The following is an 18,332-nucleotide window of genomic DNA, read 5'->3' as shown; positions in this document are numbered from 1 at the left end:
TTTGCCTGGTCAAGTAACTCAGCGTGTTTCTTAATGACAGAAGGAAGTCAAGCCGCCGTATTTAAAAATCAGTTTAAAATATAGCATGGAAATCAGTCTTCCCCATTTGTGTCACCTGTCAGGTTCGTCATCAAGTCAACAAAAACACTGAGGTGAATTAGGCATCTCGGCAGTGCAGTCTGTGTGGGGCTTGAGCCACCTGCAACTTGGGGCTTCTAGAACAGAGAAAAGAAAGGAACAAAATGGTGCTAAGAGCAGCAGCTCTGAAATGCTGGCTATTATCCTACCTGTGAATTGCTAGTATTTACTAGGAATTGTTGCTGCATTTGAGGCCACGGGTTCTTTCTCTCTGCCTGGTATGCAACACTTGAAAATGAGGGGATGGATTTCTGTAAAGAAGAGGCAGAAGTAGTGTCCAGTGGAGAATTGAACATGATCTTAGTTTAGGTTTTGAATCTAATTAGAACTCTGCCATTTATTAATTATCCTTCAGCTTTTTGACAAGCAAACTATGAATGACTTGGCAGTACAAAGAAATCGATAAGCGCTCAGTACATTAGTGCTTTCCTTGAGTTGCTCCATTTGTTTATTTTGTAGAATTTGCCTCAGTTGCTGGCTGTTCCTGCATGCATATTTTTCAGTGACAGAGGCTTGTCATTCTAAACAAATTACTCCTATTTCCAGCCACTAAAACCCAAGAAGTTCACATATTAAATAGAGCAAGGAACAACTGATTTCTTTCCTAATCTAAAAGTACGAAATGTGTGGTGGGCTGTAAATTGAAACTAGTGTTTCTTCTAACATCTGAATTTGAATCCTCTAATAGAAATGTAAAGTAGGAGTCTTTCTTGCACAGGTGGCACCCTAGTATCAGGCCATATTTCTGTGTCCGCCTTCTCCCATTCATGTTTGCGTTTGTTTACCCCACGATGAATAACCTAGTCTAACATGCATCCCGAAACCTCCACACATAATAATAATAATAATAATAATAATAATAATAATAATAATAATAATTTATTATTTGTACCCTGCCCATCTGGCTGGGTTTCCCCAGCCACTCTGGGCGGCTTCCATAGAAACAAAAAATACAGTAAAATATCACAGATTAAAAACTTCCCTGAACAGGGCTGCCTTAAGATGTCTTCTAAATGTCAGGTAGTTATTTATCGCCTTGACATCTGCTGGGAGGGCGTTCCACAGGGCCGGCGCCACTACCGAGAAGGCCCTCTGCCTGGTTCCCTGTAGCTTTGCTTCTCGCAATGAGGGAACCGCCAGAAGGCCCTCGGAGCTGGACCTCAGTGTCCGGGCAGAACGATGGGGGTGGAGACGCTCCTTCAGGTATACTGGGCCGAGGCCGTTTAGGGCTTTAAAGGTCAGCACCAGCACTTTGAATTGTGCTCGGAAACGTACTGAGTCAGAGTGACATGAGTCCTGCTCCACAGTTTGGGTGAGCCATAGAAATCTGAAGGGGAAAAGAGATGGAGATCCAGTTGGAGACCAGGTGGCCTGCCTTACCTTCCCCAATACAGGATCCTGAGCCTTCCAAATTATTTCTCATACCCGAAAGTCTGTGGCTCTTGCTTTTCCCATAGTTCAGATCCAAGAGGGAAACATCACAGTTAAAATGCACTCCAGTGTCTTTAAAATTCACATTTTTGTCCTAACGTTTACGTCCTAGTACTGTGGTCAATATTATTGATTTTGTTCTGCCACTGCATTTGCTTAATCACTCTGAATGTCAGAAAATCATATTAAGAAACCAGAATGACTCCGTGGGATGCCTTTATTCTGCTGCCTATACCCAAGATTCACTGCTCATGTTCCGGTGGCGATTTCAGATATTTCGGCATTGTTTGATGCGTCTATTGTGCACTGAATGCTTTTGATTGAAATTCCTATTATTGCTAAGATTCCCCCATCTTCCCTAGCTAAACATTGTACTGCTTCTTCGAGGAGTTAAGAATGAGCTGTTGTACCAGTGAACGTGGAATAGCAGGTGGTGGGAAAAGCCCTTGTGGACTGACCATCGCTCGGTCAAAGGTCTCAATTTCAATGTCCGGCATCTCCCATTAAAACGAAAAAGTAACAGATAGGAAAGATCTCCATCCCCAAACTGCTGCTTATGTGGACAATTTGTATGCAGGGGAGGCTGGTCCAATAGGGCAAATGGGGCACGGCCCCATCAGCCTTGGCCTGCCCTCTTACTTACATCCTGTCAAGAGGGTGTCATTGCCTGTCAGCTTCCTTCTCCTTAGTCCCAGTGTTGCCCTTGTAGAGCTTGGCAGTGGGGAGCAAGGTGGGGGCAAAACTAGAGTCAGTTGGCTCTGCCTGTCATTGGATCTGGCTCCACTTAGAATTTAGGCTCCCTGCCTTTCACCCTACCAGCCCCAGTGGGCACCAGCCACCATTGGATGGACAGATAATTTGACCTGGCATAAGGCAGAAAATTCTATGTTCCCCTGACAAGTCATGACAAATGACATGATCTCTGCTGCTCCCATGCACTGTTCTCAAACCATACGAGTTTAAGTGAGACTGATTCCTTGGATCTGTGAGTGTTTTACATTTCTCAGTTCTTTTTTGTAACACTTTCATCAACAATTGAGGCTTAAACTCCTGTTGTTGTTGTTGCTGCTGCTACAATAAGACTCCCTCTTCAAGCACTTGGTAACACTGTTCTCTTTTGTTGAAGTAATGTTTCATTGTCAGTGTGGTGGGTATAATTGCAATTTTCACCTGGCAGAAGTATCTGAAGTCAATAAAACTGGGCACACGGCCATGCTAGGATACGAAACAAAGTCTCAGAATATGAATTAAAGATGGCAAACTTCATTGCCCCTTGTTCCTTTCGACACTTGCATAAATTGTCAACTCTGTCAATCAGTCCTAATCCCCAGATCAACACAGTGAAGGAAGACATACATTCCAAGCAGGCAGCTCACTACTGCTGACTCTATGCTCAAGAAATATGTTTACATAGTTCTGCATATGAGAGTTGAATATTTAGATATTACAGTGTGAGTTTCATTTAAATATAAATGGCCTAGAGGCAATGGAAAGTGAAAACGCTGCTGGCATGATGCAGAGGTGGTCTCTCCATAATCACTTGGGGAAGTTGTAGAGCCAAAACAGGGATTGTTATGCATGCAATTTTTGCTTTGTCAGTGACACTCTCTAGAACCATCATATAGAAATTATAGTGGCTGCTATTGTATATAAGCCTGTCCTATGTGGAAATAAGTTAAGTTAAACCACCAGCCCTGTTCGGGGAAGTTTTTAATTAAAAACAGCCCTGTTCAGGGAAGTTTTTAATGTGTGACATTTTAATGTATTTTTTATCTTTGTTGGAAGCCGCCCAGAGTTGCTGTGGAAGCCCAGCCAGATGGGCAGGGTACAAATAAATAAATAATAATAATAATAATAATAATAATAATAATAATAATAATCACATGGTTTTATTCATGTGAATAGTGTCACCGACTGCAGTAATAGTACTGTAATACTTGGAACTCAGGGTAGGCACACTGAAATTAATTAGTCACAGCCATCATTTTCAAATAGATCTGCTCAGAATAGGACTAATATTGGATACAAACATGTTACGTGTACAATTTTGTGCTGAGTAAGTTTGCTGCTGCAGACGAAGATGAAGAGGAGAACCATTATTCTAGTTCATCCTGAAAATAAAGTGGAAATTCTCAGCAGCTTTTAAGCACCGGAAGATCAGAAAGTCAACCATTAGATGTGTGAAAAGTTCTGACAATTCCACTTTACCATTACATGTGCTCCTTCCTTATCTGTCCAAAAGCGTGTCTTGCCTCACAGGAATACAAAGATGGTTTTGACTAAGGAAAGGAGAGCAGAGGGTGCATTAAGGTGTGATAAGTCATGCCTAATTGCAGTGACAAAACTCTGCCTTCAAGCTCCCATCTATCACAAAAGCTGTGTGATTTATTGTATTGTAATTTACATCTCCTGTATCTTACTGCTTCATTTAAGGCCCTTGATTTAAATGCTGGAGCACGACTTGGAGCACACAAAACATAGAAAGAATGCCATCATTATAACCATAGCAAAATGAAATGATGGGTCAAGGTGGTATATTCATCACAAACATGCCTCCAGATTTATTTTATAAACAAAGTTAAGGACTAAGCGCCAGAGGTGGGTGCGGTGGGCAACCTGTAGCTCTCCTGATTTTGTTGGATTACAACATGTAGAATAAAAAGAATGGAAAAAAATGCAGCACACTATTAAAAGCCCTTTCCTTAAAAGCAGTCAGTTTCCAAATCCTGCTGGAATAAAAAAGATCTTCACCTGCCAGTGGAAGGACGAAAGGGGAGAGCCAGTCTAGCCCTTCTAGGAAGGGAGTTCCAAAGTCTGGGGGCAGCCACCAAGAAGTCCCTCTTCCGCATTCTCACCAAGCATGTCTGTGAGTGTTGTGGGACTGAGAGAAGGGTCTCCTCCCCTGAAGATCTCAGAGCCCAGGTAGGTTTGTACAGAAGAATACAGTCCTTCAGATACCCTAGAATCATAGAATGGTAAAGTTGGAAGGGCTGAGGGTCATCTAGTCCAACCTTCTGCAATGAAGGAATCTCAACTAGATCATACATGGCAGATTGCCATTCAACCTCTGCTTAAAAAACATACAAGGAGGGAGAGTCTACCATCTCTTCTGGGTGTCCACTTTCAAACAGCTCTTGCCATCAGGAAGTTCTTCCTGATACTTAATCTCCCTTGAATCCATTAGCCTCTGAAGCAGGAGGAAACAAGCTTGCTCCATCCTCCATGTGACAGCTCTTTAGATATTTGAAGATGGCTGTCATATCTTCACTCAGTCTCCTCTTTACCAGGCTAAATATACCCAGTTCCATCAACCATTCATCATAAGGTTTGGTTTCTGCTCTAGGAAAGCATCATCCAAGTCAGTCTGATTTGGAGATCTATAGCAGACATGCACAGTATGCGGTCAATGTTGTTTCCCTCTCCTACAATTTTACCCATATACTCTCAATCTGCCAATACACTGCTAGTCACTGTTCACAGTAGTGAACCATATAAACCAATGGTCTGACTCAACAACAGGCAGCTTCCTGATTCCCAGATCTATCTACAAGGTAATGTATGTGAGGTGCTTGGAACTCTCCAAAGTATTATATCAGTGCTAAATGTTTCTGCTGTTAAAAGGTATTAATGGATTTTAGGGCTCAAATATGGATGAAGAGCACCTAATCCTATCACTCTAAACCAAAAATGTTTTGCTTAGAAGACCTTAAGCAATGTATTCATTGTGTCATCTTTTCAATTGCATTCCAGCGGGACAACTGAGTCAATCAGCACATTTTGCCCTCCAGCTCCCATATAATGTGCTAGGCTTGGGACGCAGTGCCAATTTTCTTGATCACTTGTATGTGGGCATTCCTCGCCCATTAGGTGAAAAGGTATGTTGGGACCCCACTTCACATATAATTGTATTGATATCAGTGTGCATTTGATTTCATATCTTGCTCAATATCATGTTGGCTTCTTCTTAAAAGGGTGGGATGGTGAGAATGCCTTGAAGTGGGCTTCAGCCAGAGAATTGTGCTTTCCATGGCTGACCTACAAGATAAAATGACCAGTTAAACAGGCCCTGTGGAATCCCAGTCAACCTTTTCCCTGCAGCATGGGCATTTTTGTTGTTTAAAGTCCTTTGAGACCTTGGAAAGGCATTCTCAACCTGGAATACCTTTAACATTATGGTTGTACCTAAGCCTGATTGGGACCGAAAGGGCGTGGGTTTACATCTATTTTGGCCTCCACCCACAGGGCATTCATACAGTTGTGAATCCTGATCAGACAGGGTCTATCCCAGGCTGCCATTTTGCGAACCTGATCCACCGTTTACTCAATTTTATTTATGACAGCAAAAGGCAGGGTTCCTTCTAGCATTATTATCCCTTGATACATACGTGCACATACATACGGAAGTGGCAGTATTTACTCTTAAGTCATGAAAATGTATCAGGTCAAAATTGTTTTGTCTTTGAAAGAGGGAAGGAACCAAACAGTCTTTTGGAAATGTCATTCCAGCCAGTTTTCTAAGATAATGAGAAGGTTGAGATTTTGCTTTGACTACACAGTAGAATTAAGAATGAAATGAGCTCGCAAGACATTCACTGAGTGCTTTCATTTTTCCCCCTCTTCCAGTCTATAAGGAAACAGGAATGGACAGCCATCATCCCAAACTCCCAGCTGATCGTCATTCCATATCCTCACTACTCCCCTCGAAGGTAATGCCACTAATTTAAACCCTGTCATATGAGTTGCAATGGCTGTTGATTTTAAGGATATTGAGCCTATGCTGTGGTTGGAGCCAGACTGTTTCCTTCTCTCACAGAAATCCTGGTATACTCAAAAATCTCACTACTTTCCTCGTTCACACAGCACATAGCTAAACTATAGAACTCACTCACACAGGAGACAGTGATGGCCACCAAATTTGGGGGGGGGGGGCAGAGGCTATCGGTGGCTACTAGCCACAATGACTATGTCCTACCTGCGCTCTCAGAGGCATCATACCTCTAAATGCCAGTTTCTGCAATCTGCAAGCAGGCAAATGTTGTACTTGTGTGCAGGCTTCCCACAGACATCTGCACAGGTACCATGAGAACAGGGTGCTGCACCAGATTGGCCTGATCCTGCAGGCGCCTCTTATGTCCTGAGTTGCAGAGATAATATACAAAGCTTTGGCTGTGCCCCAGAAGCAGAGTATAATTCTATAAACATAGGGCCATATTGCTTGGACTAAAATGAGACAGTCTTTAGAGCAATTTAATAAGAGTGTTGGTAGTGATGATGGTGAAGCCTCTGGCTGTGATTGGCTGTGCCAAAGAAGCAGGGACTTTTTGCCATTGGCTTGAGCTGCTTAGAAATGAAAGAACAGAGCGATGAGCATGGGATTGGGACTCTTAAGAGATTTAGGCAATGACAGGCTAAGGAAGCCCCCCGGCTATTGGGAAATTAGGTTTGGTGTGGGAAAGGTCCTGAGAAATGAGGGAAAGAGCAAAAGGCTTATGGAGCGAGTCTGAGAGGATTATGCAGAGAAGCAAAACTGGCATAGAGAATCGGCAGATTGAAGCTGTAGGGGCGAAAATGGGTGACAAAGACAACAGAGGGAAATAATTCCTGTCCAAAGAATGAGCAAAGCTGAAAGTGGGCATGTGATCAGGAGCTATGGACTTTCACATACTAACTGCAGGTTTCTGGAAACTTAGGCAAGCCTTACTGGATGGAAGTTGTGCAAATGCAGCCTCTCAGAAGATGTTCCCTGTAGGTTGTGTTAACTGGCAGGCTTTTTTAAAAAAAGAAAGAAAGATTCCAAAGAATTGACCATAGATGTATAATTCCATAAAACGTGTCTTCATAAAATGTGTTCTGTCTGGGGTTTTTGGGGTTTTTTTGGTCAAGTAGCAAATGTAATTGTGGAGACAATGGCTTCCTGAGAAGTTTGGTTCTAATCAAATATACATTCTCCGTGTCCAGTGAAGTGCAAAAAGATTTCTATTCAGATTTCCAGCACATGCTGTGTGTTGCCATGGCTCTTTGAATTCTGTTGTAATTAGGGGCACGAAACTTGCTTAGCAGAGGATTTCCACAATGAAATCCCCGTGAAATAAAGTCCCATTTGTATGAAAGTAATTGGCTTTCCTTCCCAGCTGCCCTTATATTTGGCCTACTAGGAACCCCCTTGACATATAGTAAAGTTAAAAATGTGTTGTAGGTAGTGTTTATTTACTTATTTATTTACTTATGTGCTGCTTTTCCATTGTTTTCCTCATGGCTTCCCACAGTTGCACAGAAAAGCAAAAGAAAAGAAAGAAAATAATAAAAAATAAAACTACAATCAATAAATCAATAAAATAACTAAAAGCTTCATAGATAGATGTGTATGGTTTATAATTCAGTGATTTTATCTCTATAGTTGTGCCCTTATTGTGATGACCAATGCAAGGAAATTTCAGTTTACCTTAAAATAAAAGAGAGAATTTTTTATTTTATTTTTTTGCATCAGTCACCATCCTTTGCAATTTATATGCAGAATACATCTCATTGAATGTATGCAATATATTTGTGTAACTATGTTGATATTAAAGCTCCACTCTTGGATAGAAACTATTTTTCTTTAACCACGAACAATTGGTTGTAACCTAAGGTATCGAACAGGCTGTAAACAGCAACTCACCTGTTCACCTGTAACAAAGACCCATTGCTTCCAGATGCCCAGGAAAAGACCATTTCCTTTTAAGCCACACTTGGGTAGCATACATAAATATGGGACAGGAGGGCAAGCTAGATGCCATCAGTAACCAATCACTACGAAAAGATGGAAGGAAAGGTTGGAGCAGATTTTAATGTTCATTCTCCACGCAGTCAACAACTTGCCATGTACTGCAGGGGGAAGAAAAGCAAATTACCATATTTTTCGCCCTATAGGACACACTTTCCCCCCTCCAACTTGAAGGGGAAATGTGTGTGCGTCCTATGGGGCGAATGCAGGCTTTCGCTGAAGCCTGGAGAGCGAAAGGTGTGTGCGGCCAGTGCACACTGACTCCTCTTGCTCTCCAGGCTTCAGGAATCTATCTGCAAGCCTTGGGAGCCTGGCGGGAGTTCCCGCCGGGCTCCCAAGGCTTGCGGATAGCAGCCTGCATCCCAAAGCCTGGGGCGCGCTGAGCAGCGCGCCCCGGGCTTCAGGCAGATATCCGCAAACCTGGGGAGACCGGCGGGAGTTCCCGCCGGGCTCCCAAGGCTTGCGGATAGCAGCCTGTTCTGGGGGCTGGGGTTGAGGGAAGCTTGGGCTTCCCCCGCCCCAGCCCCGCGCCTGGGGGTGTTAATTAAAAAAAAAATTCTTTACTTCCCCCCCAAAAAACTAGGTGCACTCTATGGGCCAGTGCACCCTATAGGGTGAAAAATACGGTACTCCTAGAACTAACATACTGTAGGTAGGAAGACTGACATATTTAGATACACTTCCCAAAATGCTTACCAAATATGTTGAAATATTATACATATCATGCTATTGATCACCACGTGAAATACCCTGAAGCATTCAGTTAACTCTGTAATCCAGTTCAAGCTCCATTGAATCCAGATGCAATAAATGTCACGAGAGCGACTGTTACAATAATGTCTCATTTAGTCAAAGCAACACAGTGGGCTGTGCTATTGCTCCTTTTAACCAGCATCAAGTCAATTCTGGTGCTGATATTTTAGGAGCTGTTGGTGTAGTACTACTTCTTCCTACAATTGAGTTTTCAGTCATTTATCCCTTATTTTGCTCCTTGTGTTTTCTGAAAGAATGCTCTCTCAAATTTATGCCTCTTATAAAATGCACATTGATTTTAGTTTTCAGTCAGTTTCAAGATTTATTGATTGCAGTGGCTGACCTCAGTGGCCAATAAATCTTTATTGTAATCCTAAAACAAAACTATTCTTGTTTGTTAGAGAGATCACAGCTTTATTAATCTTTGAAATAAAGCAGCAGCACTTGAAAAAGTGAAAAGAGAATGCAGTTTTGCTTTATACTAATGTAATCACATGGTAGTTGAGAGATATTAAACAAAGGAGAATGTAGTCTGCCACCTGCTTACTCCAAAGCAATCTAATCAATCTTTCCACAGATATGTGGTTCAGCTTTGTGTTCTAGTTTTTGAAATGGCCTGTGTGCCTTTGGAAGGAAAGATCAGAAATATTTTTATGAAAAAAGTTCATTATATGTTGTTTTAAAAACCAGTGAGCATTGAAATGCAGTACTAAGGGATCCAGAAAGTCATTTTCAAGCTAGATTTAATTAATGTAACCATCTCCTACCATAATTTATACTTGACAAGCTTGTGACCTTTTCGTATGGCTTGTCTAGAAAAGCTTCTGTAAATCTTCCATTTTAGTAAAATGGTTTGTTATTCTAATTTGCCTTTGCATTTTGTTTTGTTTTGTTGTATTCTTGTTTTTAATTTTTTTCAGTTGTGACAGTTGGGTTTTTGTTGTTTTGATTTTCACCAGTCTAACAGATGTAGTAAAATATTGGATTTAGAACACAGTATTTGTTGTGCCCCAGTAGGATTTTTATATAGTAGTTGAGTTAATTTGCATTCCAAAGCAGAATTTTACCCTTAGAATATAGTTTTGTCTGAGGAATAGAAGTGTATAGTGCGACTTTGCCCTGTGCAGCCACAAATGAGAGTCCAGAGGGGGTCATTGTCCTCCAATTTTTCTTGGAACTACACTGAATCCTTACTAGGCACTTCAGGTTTTTCACCCCATGCATATTATGGGGTGTGGTGGATGCTGAAACATTCATGGCTTTCCACTCGGTGTGCATTGACTCTGTGTTCAGCCCAAAGTAGGAGGCAAGCAGGAATGCTTCAAGGGAGATTAGTCATATTACACCATTTACAAGGCATCTGAAGTTAGATCAAGGCATCCCCAAGTCATTCTGTAAGCACAGGCACCCCCCCAAAAAAAATGCTGCATTTTGCCTTTTTTTAAAAAAGTGATCACTGCATTTAAAAAAACGTTGTCCTTTTGGGAAAACCATTGTACCTATTATTCTGAAAGGCTTTATCCCCTGAGAAGGGAGAACCATTATATTGAATTCTGACAGAAAATTTAAAAGACTTTTTTGCTTTAAAAAAAAAAAACCTTAAAAGCTTTCTGCACAAAATCCTTTGGTGAAACTGCAATTTGGCAGGCTTAATCCACCCTGGAGGAGCGCCTTTATCTGCAAATTTTGTCCACTTCTGCAAAAATAAGGGGGGGAAATGCAGCTGTTTTAAGATTCCCCATTGTAATCAGTGAGGGGGAGGGAACACTGCTTCAGAACCGAATAACAAGTTGACTCGGAAACACATGGGGTTGTAGCCCACTGAAATCTACTCAGAGGAGACCCGTGGGTATTAGCAGACTTCAGTTATGTCATGCCCATTAATTTCAGTGGGTCTGTTCTGCATAGAACTAACAGTAGATGCAAGCCATAGAGTGGATTCAAAACAGGTGAGTTGGCTTCCCTTGGCCAGAGATACAAGTTAAATATTTTGGCTGGCACACATCCCTAGTAAATACCTTCCATAAAATAAGCCCCTAGAATGGAATTGAATGGGATGCACGATTTTGCAAAATGCTTTAGAAGAAGCCTTGTGCTTGGACCCCTGGGGAGTGTTTCACCTTATCCTAAAGAGTATGCTGGCAATTAACTCTGGAGCCATACTTTTTTCAATCCTAATACTTCTTTTCTTCAGGCAGACCTAAGGATTACAGAAGCACATAGTTTGCACCCGCTCCATCATTGATTGATTGCGCCCCCCACCACCCAAAAACAAGAGAGGGATCAATTACAAAACGGGAGCAGGGGTTGGAGAATGTATTTTAAATGATCTCCTGACGGGTATATTATGATTGTGTTGTTTTCTGCATGCCTGAGTTGGAACCACACTCCACAAATGGGACAGTTAGAGTTCATTTTGCTGAAACACATTAACTCAGATCAATATGAAACCATTGCCTGTGCTGTGAGAAAAGAACAAAATGACACATGATGGGCTAAATGCCGCCTTGTGGCTTTGAATTGACATCCTGTTTATGAACTTCCAATAATCAATGGAGTCATTTGCAAAGCACGCCACAAGAACACTTGAAGCTCTTTTGTGTTTCGGTACCCCAAAGATAATTGAAGAATTCTTATGTATATTATTTTCCTGAAATAAGGGTTTCAGGTTTCCAAACTCCGTACGCCATTTTAGTCCTAGCTGAGACAGGAAAACCTTTCGATGTTAGTATACTTTGAGTGTGATGCATTTGTAAGCTTATAAACTCAGAACATAGCAATATCACCTGAAAAGTGACTTTGGTAAAGATGATGGAAAGGGTTGCCTTTGCTGTTTTGGCATATTTTGCTGATAATTCTTCTCTGCTAAGGCCTTTGAAGGAAGCTTTATTGCAGTGTAGTTTCCTGTATTTAATAGAACCCCGTTAAAAACAGGAGCTGGAGAAATACACCTACCAGTTTTTCCCAATTTGTACTGCTTCATATCATGGGTGTAGTTCCTTCCTGAAACATGTGGCCTTTCATACTCAGAGACTAATGTGCAGTAGATAATCTTCTCTCACTGCTGCTGCCTCCTGCTTCCTAAATCCTTCCTTTTCTCTGCGCATTGTCTCTGCTTCCAAAAGTGAACATCAACTTTGCAGTGAGTCAACACATCAAGCGACAAGTCAAAATGTTACTCTGACACGACAAACGTGCCCTGGCTGGGGAGCAAGGAGATGATGTTAACTCATTGCTTTACATCCCATAGAGCTCCAAATCAAACAGGCCCGAAGTCAGGCAGCTTTTTATCATTCTGCTTTCCATAATCTCTGTGGAACATCTTGCCATCAGTCCTGAAAGTAAACTGATGTTTTCTTGGATTCTCCTTTATACCCACAGCTGGAGTGCCAAGCTGTACCTAACCCCAAGTAACATCGTATTGCTGACGGCTATTGCCCTAATTGGGGTCTGTGTCTTCATCCTGGCAATAATCGGCATACTTCACTGGCAAGAGAAGGTAAGCTTAATCTGTTATGAGCGCTTGTCTTCCTCGCGTCAAGTTCAGACAATACAACATTGCAAACCAAACTCTGCATCATCCTTTTTTTAATTAAGCCTTTCACTTTGGGAAAAGTTGCCATTTTCAGCACGATGATTTTGAGTCAGTTCTTCAATAAACAACGGGGGAAATAATGCATGTTAAAGTATGCAGAAGGTCCCAGAATTAGACTCCTATTATAAATATATTGAGTAACAAGATTGAGAAAAACTTCTGCTTGAGACCTTGAGAAGCCATTGCTAGTCGGAATAGATAGTGGGTTACCCCCGGCCCCAAATCAAGCTTGGCCTACACCTTAATGATGGGATGGGGGCAGGTATTGCAGCTAGCTATCCATCCCAGTCTTTCTGAGCAAGTCATATGGGGAGGATTAGATCTGCCCCTCCATACTGGCCTTAGCTGGTGGATGAATGCCATGTTCCTTTAATAAAGTTGTGGCCTACTTATTCCCATGCATTCGTGTCTTCCTCTTTCTTTCTTTCTTTCTTTCTTTATTTCTCTCTGCAATACAATATGTCACTTGAAATTGCAGGTGGGGGTCACATTTTTAAATTCTCTTCAATATTAAAAACAACCCTGTAAGTAGAAAGCTGGCACAGCTGGACTAGAAACTCCCTCCCCAACGAGCTAGGTTTTTTTAAGTGGAGTTGCTTTCCATAAGTATCTGCCCTCTGCATTCTGAAGAGGTACTTACTATCCCTTCCTCCCATCACATTTTGCTATATGTAGCCTCAGTACACAAGTCAAAAAGCGCCTTCATTCGTTAAACTTTGTTTGTGTGGCTGTGGCTTTGGGTGTCTTGCTCTGCCTGTAGTTTAACTGAAAGATACTTGAGGCACATTGGGGCTCTGTCAATGAATGAAATTTAACCCATGCTTTCATTATATTCAGTCAGGCTGTAATACAAAGGGATTTCTTCCCTCTTGTGTTTAAGAAACCCTTGCTGACTTTTTATTGACATGCTTCAAACGGTGATATTTTACCATGAGCAAAACTGACTGTTTTTCTCTATAGAAATGCATTGATCCGGAGAAGCCATTTGGGAGGCTTCTTTTCATACTACAAAAGGAAACTGTGTCCCAATTTCCCATATAGCTCTCCATTCACAGCAAACCGTTGAGCCAGCAGGGTAGCCAATAAGTGCTGCCGCCTAGCCAAGCTGTAATCATAACTGTCAAAATTACCGCATTTTAGACTCACGGTGGCTTGTCATTGGCATTCATGAAACAAAAGAGCAAGAGCTAAATGTTTAGAAAGATTTTGCACGGTGCCTGGAAATTAGTAAGCCTATTGTCATAAACCCTTCCAAAACGTTAACACCAAATGCCAAAGGCAGGAGGTACAGAAACAACCATGAAGTTAGATATTCAGGGTGGCGCTCAACTCAGCAAACAGAACCAAGTTAGCAAGAACTGCGCTTTTACTGAGCGGGGATATCTCTCACCTCTAAAGTATGAAATGCTCGCTGACTCCTCACACACCTCCAGCTTTATCAGGGGCATTAGCTGAAATTGGGAGGAAGACCGTGAAGGGCATTGCACTATTACAGGGGCGGGGGCGGGGAATGCATATTCTGAAGAACAGCTATTTGGGGAAGTTGACAAGCAGGTTGAGATCCGAAGGTGCCCCCTCACTTTTTATAATTCTACTAATCTCTCTTTTTAAAAACCAACCATTTTTGTAATAAATAAATAAAAACCGTTCAAATCTAAATCCCGCAGTTCAAGATGCATCTTTTAATTCTGTGTGCGAGGACTGGCATATAGCGGAGAAATATCTCTGTATAAACCACAATGTATCCGAGGGGTGGTTTTTTTAGACTTTTGTGTTAAATGAGTCTTACAGGTAACCTTTTCAAAATGCCATGGAAGGGAGAGAGAAAGAGGATACAGCCGGCTTGGAATTACTGTTTGAAGGGAGCAACGGCAGGAATGGGAGAGGAGAGGAGCCGGCACATTATGCTCTGTGAATTTGCCAAGACTGGGAGTGGGATAGAAGGGAACATGTCTCAGGCTTCTTTTATACATTTGAGATGTGTCAGAGCCTTAGTGGCATGAGCATGTCACTGCCAAGAAGCCAGAAGTGATAACGCCTTAAAACCAGAGTTCTTTTCCTGAAAGATAAAAGGCCTGACAGCAAAATCCAGAAGGGTACTGTCAGTTCAACATGAAGTCCCAGAGTGCCCTTAGAGAGCAAGCACAGCTTGTCAGATAAGGATGAGGTAGGTGAGGGCAAACTTCTCACAAGCCACCTTAAGATGTAACAACCATTTCCCTTTCTGCACCAGGCCTCTCCTCAATTACAGGTGTAATGTTTGTGCGTAGTCCACTAAACAGTAGAAAGACAGGTTTATGGGCAGTTTTTACTGCACAGGTTGCCCAGGGCATATGGAAGATGGCAAACTGCAGAAGACATACCTGGGCCAACATAGGTTAAATATACCCCTTCCTTTGTTTAGAGAACAGGCATGTCAATCATCGTGTGCAATGCTTACAAATATTTCCTTTTCCTTCATTGCAGTACAGTGGTACCTCGGGTTACATGCGCTTCAGGTTACATACGCTTCAGGTTACACACTCCGCTAACCCAGAATAGTTTGCTTCAGGATGAGAACAGAAATCATGCTCTGGTGGCGCAGCAGCATCAGGAGGCCCCGTTAGCTAAAGTGGTGCTTCAGGTTAAGAACAGTTTCAGGTTAAGTACGGACCTCTGGAATGAATTAAGTACTTAACCCGAGGTACCACTGTACCTGTAATGGTTATTTGAGCCAAACATTGTGGCTTATAAGTTTGTGTTTCGAATAGTGGTTGAAGGAGAATGCTTTTTTAAAACACAACTGGAGCAAGCCCACCAGATGTTAGTCATTTTAGAGCTTCCCCTCATGTCTCAGCATATAAGCACAGCCCAGACAACAGCAAATCCTTGTGTATCAAGAGTCATTTCTACTTTGACAATTATCGCTCTTAAAGAAAAGCATTTAATGAACCAGCCCAAAGCACTGGGCCATTAACACAAAAGAGAGTTGATCACCCGACTGCAGTGGCCATTTCTCTTCTCCTCTAAAATGACACCTATTTAAGTACTAACCGTTAAGGCTTTTAGTGAGCTTTCCATTACCTCTTCACATGATAAAGCAGCTACTCCATGCAATTCAGTAACTCCAGAAGTCAAAATGCAAGATGCATTTACCAAAATACTCTCTTTCATCCCTCCCCCCCCCCACAGAAAGCAGATGACAGAGAGAAAAGGCAAGAAGCCCATCGGTTCCATTTTGATGCTATGTGATGCGCCTTAATATGTTGATGGAGGACGTGCTACACATTTGCTTGGTCTCAGATACTGTATTCGAGCCTGCGAGGACGGGGGAGGGGGGAGGGTATTGTTCCTGTGCTATTTGTAAATGTTGCATTGGTTTTAATTTATTTGTAAAGTGTTAAAATCAAGCCTGTTTCACATGGCCCTCCAATAATTGGTTGTATATATACTGATAAACGTTTTCTCTTTATTTTTAAAAAAGCTGTAAAATCTGCTTTAATAATGGATCATACTGCATGTGTTCAATTGTTTGCATATCCTCACTGTCTTCTGTACAACGACTCACGAAAAGGAAGTCGTATGTAAATTTCAGAAGTGAGTTTCAGTGAGCAAAATCCCCATTAGTGCTACTTGAGTAAGACTTGTCACTTACACATTCCACATATGTGAATTGCATTTTTATAATTGTCAGATGAGTGAAGATATCTCATGCTATTCTGACTGTCCTCCAGGGTGTTTGATCTGTAGTTCTCTGGGTTACTCAGCTTTGTATGAATCTATGCAGCCAATCAAGTGAGTGGAAAGGCTGTAAATTGGAAGATACAAACACCCTAATAAGAAAAAGAAACTGGTCACAATGTCCATTAATATATTAATATTTTTAAGATGGAAGTATATAATTCAGCTTCTATTTTAAATTATGCCTTCCTAAAGTGGAATAATTTTGCATGCCTTACTAAAGATTAATCATGCACTAAAGATTAATCATGATAAAAGTTGACCAATAAGGTGAAGTTATTGGGAAAGGAATAGGGAGAGAATCCACCATGGGAAAATATGTTGTATGATCTTTCCAAATTCACTTATAATCAAGGGCTGGACTGTGCTGTATTTTCATATAATCATACCAAACCAATTTTTTAATTTTTTTGCATTTGGCATGAATAAGAACAAAGAGAATTCCAGCTAAGTTTAAAAATCATTTTCCAAAAAGAGGAGGTATGGGCTTTTTTATTAAACAGATTTTGTTGGAAACATACTTTGTATAATACGGTTGTTCCTTTATTCTTAGAGATTTATTTATAATTGACCATGATTTGAAAACTGTTGTCCTGCATTCCTAATAAATGGCATCTATTAAGTTAAATCATGCATGTTGGCTTAGTTTATGGATGGTGAATCTAAATGTTGCTTCTTTTCAATACAACATCTGTGCTCACTGTGTGGCCCCTTGAATCAACCATTGAATCAATCTTGTCATTTCGGCATTGACCTGTAAAGGAAAATCAAAAGGGGAAAAAATGAGTTGGAGAAACGGGAAACACATGAACATGTGAAGCTGTCTTATCCTGAGTTGCTCAGGCCGTTGGTCTACTCTGACAGCAACTCTCCTAGGTCTCACACACCAGTAGTCTTTCCTAAGCTTATGGCCTGAATTCATTTCAAATGAAGACGCCAGAAACTGAAGCTGGGATCATCTATATGTAGCGCAAACTGTATGCAAACTCGTCCCCAAGCATGACTGCATTTGCTTTACTTCTTCCCAGTCTTGGCATTTCCTGGGACAGTAGCAAGAGAGAAGCAAGAAAGTGCAAATTTGCCCTGGTCTTGAAACTCATTTTCTATCTGGTTGCCACAGGCCTTGCTTATTAGAGAAAGCTTGATGGCGTCTTCTGCCCACATGTTGCATGACTGCTATTAACCGATCTAGAACAGGGGTAGGGAACCATGTTCAGCCTGGGAGCCACTTTCCCTCACGAGGAACCTTCCAAGTGCCGCATGCCAGTGGGAACAGAGACAAAAGTACCATATTTTTTGCTCTATAAGACTCACTTTTTCCCTCCTAAAAAGTAAGGGGAAATGTGTGTGCGTCTTATGGAGCGAATGCAGGCTGCGCAGCCATCCCAGAAGCCAGAACAGCAAGAGGGATTGCTGCTTTCACTGCGTAGCGATCCCTCTTGCTGTTCTGGCTTCGGAGATTTAGAATGTTTTTTTTCTTGTTTTCCTCCTCCAAAAACTAGGTGCGTCTTGTGGTCTGGTGTGTCTTATAGAGCAAAAAATACGGTAGGTGGAGAAAAGCATGTAACAACCTTTGTTCAGTAGGACACATCCAAGCCATGCAAAAGTCAATGAGATTTCTATAAAGCTTCTTATTTATTTGCTGTGGTTAAAATCCACATTTCCCCCCTACGGAGCTCAAAGTGGCATACATGTTTCTCCCCCTACTCATTTAATCCCTGCAATGGCCCTGTGAGGTAGGATAGGCTGAGAGGCCGTGAACTTCATGCCTGAGTGGGGATTTGAACCATAGGTCTCCCAGGTCCTAGTATAACACTCTAACCCAGGCTTCCTCAACCTCAGCCCTCCAGATGTTTTTGGCCTACAACTCGGATGATCCCTAGCTAGCAGGACCAGTGGTGAGGGATGATGGGAACTGTAGTCTCAAAACAT

At 41.7% G+C, this 18,332-nt stretch overlaps 1 protein-coding gene across 1 annotated transcript in view; it reads left to right on the top strand.

The window, feature by feature from the left end:
* The window catches only part of ITFG1 (integrin alpha FG-GAP repeat containing 1), a gene marked incomplete at its 5' end in the record, with an annotated part of 105,794 nt that extends 88,766 nt beyond the window's left edge, over nucleotides 1–17,028 (top strand). Inside the window, 4 exons of the mRNA XM_083451887.1 lie at nucleotides 5,320–5,444; nucleotides 6,193–6,275; nucleotides 12,467–12,584; nucleotides 15,852–17,028. Of these exons, the coding sequence (XP_083308013.1) occupies nucleotides 5,320–5,444; nucleotides 6,193–6,275; nucleotides 12,467–12,584; nucleotides 15,852–15,911 (386 nt within the window). The 3' untranslated portion in view covers nucleotides 15,912–17,028. The remainder of the gene's footprint in view (nucleotides 1–5,319; nucleotides 5,445–6,192; nucleotides 6,276–12,466; nucleotides 12,585–15,851) is intronic.
* Nucleotides 17,029–18,332: the final 1,304 nt, after the last annotated feature.

The sequence above is a fragment of the Podarcis tiliguerta genome (genome assembly GCF_965153285.1).
Source record: "Podarcis tiliguerta genome assembly, chromosome: 8".
NCBI classification, from domain to species: Eukaryota; Metazoa; Chordata; class Lepidosauria; order Squamata; family Lacertidae; genus Podarcis; species Podarcis tiliguerta.
Note: the sequence above shows the minus strand (reverse complement) of the source record. Positions and strands in the feature narration are given on the sequence as shown.